General features: G+C 37.4%; 1 protein-coding gene across 1 annotated transcript; it reads right to left on the bottom strand.

The window, feature by feature from the left end:
• Positions 1-283: 283 nt before the first annotated feature.
• Positions 284-8,491, bottom strand: LOC145771150 (microfibril-associated glycoprotein 4-like). Its single transcript, XM_082582888.1, has 7 exons — positions 8,311-8,491; positions 7,983-8,093; positions 5,953-6,092; positions 4,122-4,218; positions 3,940-4,036; positions 903-970; positions 284-531 (listed from the first exon to the last, which is right to left on the bottom strand). Exons 1-7 carry the CDS (start codon positions 8,489-8,491, stop codon positions 284-286), a joined length of 942 nt encoding a protein of 313 aa, XP_082439014.1.
• Positions 8,492-9,132: the final 641 nt, after the last annotated feature.

The following is a 9,132-nucleotide window of genomic DNA, read 5'->3' as shown; positions in this document are numbered from 1 at the left end:
CTAGGTACAACGAACAGAATTAATTTTAGGGCTAAAACTACCATAGATCTAAAAATTCTGATATCATTGTAAGCAGCCATGATTGTAAGCCTATCCATTGTCTTCGATGTCGGTGTTATTGGTTGGCTACGCTAGACTCTCTGTATAAAAAGTACATAACACGATGACTGGTAAGCTTGGCGATTGTCAAATATACAAAAGCATGATTGGTTTGTAGTTTTGCCAAGAACAAGATAAAATTTGTTGCATTGTATCCCAGAAAGTTTTAACTTCAATTGTTGCATCACATCCGTTGAAGTTTCATTTCTGTCTTCTTCATTGAATATCTTTTTCCTTTCCATTCATACCAAAACAGTCCCCTCCAAGCACTTGCACGCCCGCCATTGACATATTGACCATTGAGGTTTGAATTGGAGCAATCTCTATACCACCATGCTCCAAGAAAATCCGTAGCACAATTGCTTCTATGTATGTCATGATCATTATCTTTCGTTGTAAATGCTTGGTTATTGAGAGCAGTAAACGCATCACCTTAAGTGAAAATGTTAATAATATTAATCATAGGTGCTAGAAACGAATTGATAAAAATGAGGTTGTTTGTCATCAAAAAGTTAGTGGATGTTGTCAGTTGTTTGCAATAATAAGGGAGAAGCCTTTTTTTAACAAGTGAAAACGCTTGAAGTGCTAACGTGACGTAATTTTTCGCACCAATAAGCCTTCTTTTACTTCGACAACACCTCATTGGCCTGATCTATTTTCACTTTGCGAAAAGCAAACAACTGCTGTAGCCATGAAGACTAATATTTCCATGACAACAGATTGATTCACGACCTGGTGCTCTGCTATTGACATGTTTCAACTACCTTTTAAATCAATAGTCAACACTGGGTCAAACATCTCACCTGCTGTTCCATTGTAATTACCGATATTCAGCCTGTAGTTAGTGGTAGCGTCTCCAACGTTTATGAAGCTGAACAAATGTAAAAACTCTCATGGTCAGCACACCAAACAGAAGACGTGAAGAGTAGAATATTGCTTTGCTTGAATTCAGGGGAGGCTCGTTCTGATAAGCTGCAAAGGCTGAAGCCTACCCTTGCAAATTATTGGTAATTGGGGTTAAATTTTCAGGTCAATAAAAAAGAAAAAATATCAAAATCCTAAACATTCTGTTTATAGTTTTGCATTATCTTTTCAACGTGTTTTGGCGACATCGCTTTAAGACGATGTTTCTTTGTCCTCAACTCTTGAGAAATGCTTTCTTTCAGCTTTTATGACTTTACAACAGGAATTGTTATCTTTCCTTCACTCTCACTCTCTCGCAAATTTGAAGTTAGATTTAGGCTGCATGCGTGGACACCTACAGCAAGTTGTTGTAAATAAGAGAAAAAGTTTATGTCAAACAGTAGGCTACCAAAATATCTTTATAATGAAGTGTTCGGCTTCCACAGCCAATAAGCAGAGATTATTAAAATGGCTTAAGTATATTTTAAGTTTATTTATTGAAAATGAGATGATTCAGCTAAAATAAAAGATTTTAATGAAAAAGTCATTAAACGCTTTAATTGAAGCAAGAACCGAAACATGGGCTTTATATTAAATTAAATGCTATTACAAGCAAGACATTTTTGTTCCAAGTTGTTTATTTTAATTCAGCGCGGTTTCACAAAACGAAAACGAGTATTTGTTTTAATTTTTTATTTTTCTAGGAAGTACAAAAGCGCAGCAGCAATATTGGTTCTTATGCGACTTAATTATACACAAGAATTCGATGAATTGCCTTAGCGGCAGTTTAAAATAGCTTGGTTAAACTTGGGTTAGGAGCTGAGGATTAATTCAATGTCTTTTGTCCGGCGTAGCCTTGTATACCATCATGATAACAGTGCGCAATCCAGTGACCAATGATGCTATTCCTTAGTAGTAGGTTTTGAAACTGTTTCATTGAAAGATTTTTGCAGCTTATCCAATAAAAATAGCCACGACCTGCCACTGCTAAAATTTCACGATCAGTAAACATCATTGCAGTATGATAAACTAAGTTATATGATAGATGGAACACCTTAACGTTTAACACAGTGGTTCCCAACCTTTTTGACCTATCAAAGAGGTAAATAGTTTGCGGCATCCTGATGGCAAAACTGGATCAATTTGATGAGGTTTCTGTTTTTCAAATAACTGTATGGAATAACACAGAATCAGTTCTACTGTACAATATAGCTCGCGTACGTAAATGTATTTATTCAAAAGTCAGTGTGAAATTTGGGTTTGACTTCTTGCCGAAAGTCCCTTAATATCTGGGGGCACTATTCGATAAAGCCACCCGCATTTCTTCCTCGACTATAAGCAGTCGTTCGCGTTTTTTAGTTTTTATGTTCGTTTATACGGAAAATCCACTCTCACATAGGCATGACGTGGAAAACTGCAGAGAAAGCACAATAGCTTTCTTTCCAACGCAAGGATATTCATTTTGAATTTTTATCCAGAACTCGTCGAGAGGCATCTGTTTGTGCATAAGCTTAAAATTTCCATCGTTACGAATGTCAATTAATTCTTCTTAAAGATTTCAAAACAATATGAGAGTCCAGTAAAAGTGGATTTCTCACCCATGCGTAATTTTCTAATTTTTTTCTTCCAATGATTTTAGGTGCAGCTGAGTTATTAATGAGACAACTTCTTTCATCTTCATTTCAGAGAAATGTGAAAGCATGTAAAAGTTTTCGTTCTCCACTTGGAGACCCAATAGTAGGCCTAATCGCAAAGCAATTCACAAAAATCCTTTTGCTTTTCAAGGTTGAGAAAAGAGAGCATTTCATCCAACTCATATAGCCTAGTTGAGAAGGAGCGATCTTCCTGGCGTCAGCACTACCTGACTACTCACTATAGAACAACGAGCATTGTGTTTGGCTAACCATACCGGTGTAGCCTCCACACTAGCCATCAAGACTTTTCCAAAAAACATGTGTTTCTCAGCAGTCGAGTGTAGCAAGAACTCAGCGATAGACACGTGTTTCGTCCATGAGGGTGGGCTCATCAGTACCGCACCACTAGTTCTTGCTACACTCGACTGCCGAGAAACTCATTAGCCTAGGCTACTCTTACTTGGGACGGTATGCAACAGAAGATTAGCATAGTTTGCTCTCATTTCCTTACAAAGCTTGGCAAATAGACGTCGTTTAAGTGGTCTATTTTGAATGTAGTTGACCATTTTGACAACTTTTGTTAACACTTTTTTAAGTCTGAACCTAATGTTTTTCCGACAAGAACTTCGCGATGTAGAATAGAGTGTGTTGTTATAATATCACTATTTTGCCTTTTTGCTAACGATACGAATCCTTTAATTGACCTTGACCCATCCATCGGTTTACAATGGTTCGCAAACAATCGTGCAATTTTATAATCGTGCTGGGTCACACAATCCAATAATCGATCACTGCAATTTGACTTTGTGCGCGTGAAACGCAAAATAAAATCATGAAACCTGGCAATAATGATGCCTTTCAACGTTTTTATGGAAAGAACAGCAACGCGTCAAAATCTCTTTCACGCTGATTTTCCTAGGCGAGAAAACGAAGGCTTACCGCCAGCCCAGCGACTTCCCCACTAAGCGACTCCCCAGAAAGGAGCTGCGAATAACTACAAGGCGCGAAACTTAATACGCACTTAAACTCGGTTAGAAATAAATAAATTCCGCACTACACGGGAGTTAAAATAAAGAATGGGCCGCACTACTGCAATATCTCGCGGCACCCTTGAGCATTGCATTGCAATTTGCAATTGGGAACCACTGGTTTAACAGATTAGCAAAACGTCAACAAGCTTAGAAACTCGCACAATTATATACAAGCCCCAGTTGAAAACATAAAGTAGTGATGGTTGTGACATGAGGATCAAATGCAACAAAGGTTTGCTATATCAGACAACTGAGTACAATGAAATATTCACCTGTACTCAGCATAAGCAGTGTTGCCTTCCCAGTCTTCAAGATCAATGCAAAGTTTATATGAACCAGAACTAGTGATCGCATGAAGATTATCCAAGCCTAAAGCGTATAAATTAAAAAAATTAAATATGCGTTTGTGTATTTTGCAGACTAGCGTGTATTTCATTATTGTTGTGTAACCTACCAAGCCAGAATTCACCACTTTTGTTTCCAAACCCAGCTTGATATTCAGACCAACCCAAATAAAAATCAACTTCTCCTGAGTTTCTTCTTTGAAATACCTGAAACCGTTGAAGTTAAAAGTAAACATATTGATATAAATATCTGAATGGCGATATTTATGTTGAAGTTATTCACATATTTGCAATATTATAGGCTACATGTGCTTTTAGATCTGTTATATTGTAGTAACTTTGAATTTTATTCAAATTATGTTAGCTCGCTGAGCAGATATGGTTCTGCAGTTTTTATCATCGTCCTTGTGCTTTGTTGCAATTTAGCATTTCTGAGGATAGCTGGTCACTGCGCAGGCTCAACAATATTTTTATTTTCACCAAGTCCAGCAGAGCAAAGATGTTAAGATATTGGTTTTACTATTAATTCCTTAGTCATTAGTACTTTGGTTAGCATTGTCACCAGAGCTTTCAGAATAGAAAAAAATGGAGTAGGCAATGTAACGTATTAGAGAATAACTGCACGCCCAGTCAAGCCTGTGCTAGAGAGCAACCCAATTACGGATCCAAAGATGCCTGGAAATTCTAAAGTAAATGTTAGACAAAGTCCAAGTCGAAATTGTCATGTTACATATCGCGATTTCGAGTATTTCACTCTCTTCGGCGCATCTTTACAATCAGCATAACAAAATTTACAGCACTTCAGTTAATACAGTAATGCAGTTTAGAAATAAAATGCTTCTGCAGTTGCTAATAGATACAAATACATTTAGTCTCCGACTTGAGAAGAACTTTTAGAATAGCTGAGTTTTATGTTCAAGAATTAAAAACTAATACCAATTATGTTTTGTGTACAGAACTTTTTCTTTCTGCTTTCTTGCGTACTGCTGCAAGATAATTTATATCAGTACATCATGGAATATATGTAAAAACATTCTGTGTTAATGAACAGACAGTGCAAATATCGCCACCACGATAAGCCGTAACGAACAAAACTAAATATAATGACGTTTATTCGGCTGTGAAAAATGAACGAGAATTTGAAAGTAAACTACTCCAGACTCAAAACTTCGACAACGTAATACTGTGTAGCTACTAAGCAATTAATTGAAAATATTAGATATCTTTAATTGGTAATGAAGATGATAAAAAAGAAAGCTTGAAAAAAGATGAAGAGACTGCATCCGAGAGAATATGGAAATTGTGGGATTGAAGGAAGATGTGAACAATAGAGCATAGTGGATATAAAAATCTACAAACCAAGACGATATGTTTTCTTCAAGCAATACACTGATATTGTTATTATACACTGAACTTGGTCTAGAAACATCTATAAAGTTTGTCGCTAAATATTATGTCCCAGCTTTAACGTATGTGCATTGGGCATCTTGCAAAAACTAGATTGAGAGCCCAGAGATATCGTAAATCATTTGCTTTTCTTCACTTGTTATCAATAACTCATACGAAAAATTTATTTATTTTCATACACATTACACAGAAAGCACACTAACCATTTTTATACTATATATCAGCCTTTCGTAACGTTTTCTGACTGTACCTGGACAGTCTATAGGCACCTAACCTTTAATGATGTTAATAATTATTGTAGTTGATATGCAACTACAATAATAGACCACCTGTTGCTTTTATGAAGTGGATTTATAGTGGAAATGTGGCTATGCTGCCACGGTTTTGTCACTTCTCAGCATCTTTTCATCACCTTCTCAGTCGATTTCAGCACCATTAGAGCTGCCACTACTCCCAGTTGAAAAATACTGCAATAGCAATACCAGTAATCTACCTACGTTAAAGTGCAAACAACCCTTCCAGGAATTAACTCACCAACCATTTTTTTTCATCCGACTCTAAATCACAGTACACTTCGATGAATTGTGTCTTAACGAAGATTGTGTAGATCCCATTTGTAACATGTCCTTGCTTTGCAACATCATTGCAGTCGTTTTGCTGAAGTGGATTCTTTTCTAGAGTAAGATGAATAGAATAAACCAGCGTTTCTTAACCGGGGGTGCTAGCACCCCTTGGGGGTGCTGGAATAGTCTGTAGGGGGTGCTAAATGCATGCAGTATAATATCAAAAATGCCATTTTACTTTTCTGCATTTTTTTGTCTTTCTGCCAGTATCAGCAGTTGTCATATCAATGGTTGCTGTTTCGAAGTAGCCTACATGATTTGCTGTTATTGTAGTCACTAGTCATCTACCAGTCAAGTACGCAAATTGATCCTGACTAGTTTGTGCGACTGGTGGGTGCTTTGTTGTAATATTGTTGCTCACCTCTCGCTTCTAGAAACCACCATGGCAAAATACGTTCCCACAAATCACTCATATCCACTATCCAGAGTGGATACAGCAGCCCTTCTTGGCAGACATGAGTGATCTTCTTCGTCGTATGAGCTTTCTTCCGGACTATATGTTTGGGCATGAGGTCATCAGCCACTCGACTCTCATCATCCAGGGCCTTCAGTCCAAGCGTTCCATGTGGTGGTTGATGGATTGGGCAGTCATGGACGACATGGTCTACTGTCTGGTCTGTGGCACCACACCCGCATCCCGGTGAGGGAACCAGGCCCCATCTGCACATGTCTGAACGAAAGCGACCGACGCCGGTTCGTAGGCGGTTAAGTCGGACCCACGTAAGTCTTGCGAGGGACATTCCATGCGAGTGATGATAATATATTAAAAGAGGAGCTGATTGACATCCAGGTGAATCAGAGTTGTCGGACAAAATTTCGTCCTTCCGCTTGCTGATTTCTGGTGTAATCAGTTGACAGCATATCCTGCATTGGCACGGGCAGCATTGGAATTGATCGTTCCATTTCCGACTACCTGCCTGTGTGAAAAGGCGTTCTCCACCATGCACCAAATCAAAACAATTGGCCGGAACCGCCTTCAACATGGGTTGCTCCACGATATGAGAGTGGCTTTGACCAACACGAAGCCTCGAATAGAGACATTGGTCACATATAAGCAACAACAGAAATCACATTGATTCATGTGTAACTAGTTACCCAGCTGAGTAACTTAAGTATGCTAAAGTTTGCCCATGTTATTTCACTATTCTCTGGTTTTCCTACTTCTTTTATCACCAATGACAACAGTAGTTTTGAAGAATAAACAAAATGATCAATTTGTACATGGCTTTCCTTTCAATAGTGTAGGCCAAAGTTTAATGGCGGCGCTGAAATGTTGCCATGCTTTTTGATCACTGGCGGTATATTTTGTATTTTTTGTCGCCTAACAAACTGTGCTGTTGTTTTAAGAGAGTTGATTCGCTTGCATATGGTTATAATTGAATTTCTGTTGGTGAATGAAAGTAAAATACCAAATCCTGAATCAAATTCGTTAAAACAACTGCACAGTTTGTTAAACAAGAGACTTCAATTCACTTCATTACAAAATATATTGCCAGCTATCTGAAGGCATGTCAAAATTTCGGCCTCTAGTAAACTTTTGTCGGCACTATAGTAGTCGTATGTCAACGATAGTTAGGGGGTGCTAGACTGTTCACGCCTGTTTACAGGGGTGCTAGAGTCAGAAAAGGTTAAGAAACGCTGGAATAAACAATTAAAAATTTTCAAAAAGGAAAAAGCTAGTGATTCTTTGTTAGTTATTCTTTCAGTACATGACCAGAACAAAAGCGTTTCAAGCGTTTGAAAATTGTTTGAAACAGCTAGTTCAAATACAAGCAGCACTTCTTTGTTGATGAATGATTGTCTAAATAGAATGTATACTATACTGTTTAGTTTGTGTATTTTTTAAACTGAAGTCGCTTAGTTGGTATAAATTTATGATCGTAGAATTCGCTTAAAAAGTGTTAATGCAAAATTTATTATACAGTAACTATTAATTCAAACTTTCAAAAATTGTCATTCTGTTTTCCAGTTCAAGCAATTTCTTTTGCAGCCTCTCTATTTCAACACTGGTGTCATCAGCTTGTCCCTTTTCACCTTTCATACCTTGATCACCTATGTCAAAACAATCGTTTCATTGTCTCATCAATAACGCATCCTTAAAATTACGGTATAATATACCTACCATAAAACAACGTTGAATTTACAAAACAATTGTAATTTATTGATCGTATTTAAAAAGCAAAAACTTGTTATAGGTCGCAATTCTTAGTCGTTATAAACCATAAAACGACGTGTTTTGCCTAAACGAAAGAAATAACATGAAACATACCTTTCGAACCCTTTAAACCCATTGGACCCCTCTTGCCTGGGGGTCCGGATAATCCCCTTTCCGCATTGGAGCTATCATCTGGTTTAACTCCACAGGAACATGTAACTTCAGGCGTGGCCTCGACAACTTGCCAACAAATAACCAAAACAACTACGACCAAGAACACTTTTATTATCTTCATCTTTTTTGGAGATGCAGTAGAAATATTAGAAACGACGTACAGTTCAATAAAACAGCTTTTCATACTAATCAACAAAAATAGTAATAAAAGTTTACTTCACATATGTTAATACAAACGGCCTGTTTTAACTCGACCTGTTATCAGCCGGGACCTGATGGTCCCGCCCTTCACTAGTTTTAAAATTTTATATAGAAGGAATTCTCCTAAAGCGCTGATATTTCTTGACTTTTACTTTTTATCATTTGAGCATCGTTTAAACCTAATTTGGTTATTTTTAGAACATTATGTGGTTCACAATAAGCAGTTTGTCACAGGTTGTTCAGAAATTTTGTCTAAATTCCTATATTTTGGCAATCGGCCTCGAAATGACTCATCGCTTCTGCTATTGTATACGCAGTGGCCGCAGTCAACCGCGAGTCAAGTCATCAATCACACATTTAAACTTAGAACTAAACGCAATGGGACTCATAGTGTAATTTATCGTTTTATCTAAATCCCAGGCAGTTTTTGTTGCGTCATTGCACAATCTCGGCAAGTGAAGTTGACCAGTTTTTACGAAGATTCGACGTGTTCAAAACATGAAAAGCAAACTTTGGCTACTAGGAATGATCCGTTTCTTTAGTTTAGTATTTACACTTTGC

The sequence above is a fragment of the Aplidium turbinatum genome, chromosome 5 (assembly GCF_918807975.1).
Source record: "Aplidium turbinatum chromosome 5, kaAplTurb1.1, whole genome shotgun sequence".
Classification (NCBI taxonomy): Eukaryota; Metazoa; Chordata; class Ascidiacea; order Aplousobranchia; family Polyclinidae; genus Aplidium; species Aplidium turbinatum.
The sequence above is the reverse complement of the archived record's forward strand: the minus strand, read 5'-3'. Positions and strand labels throughout refer to the sequence as shown.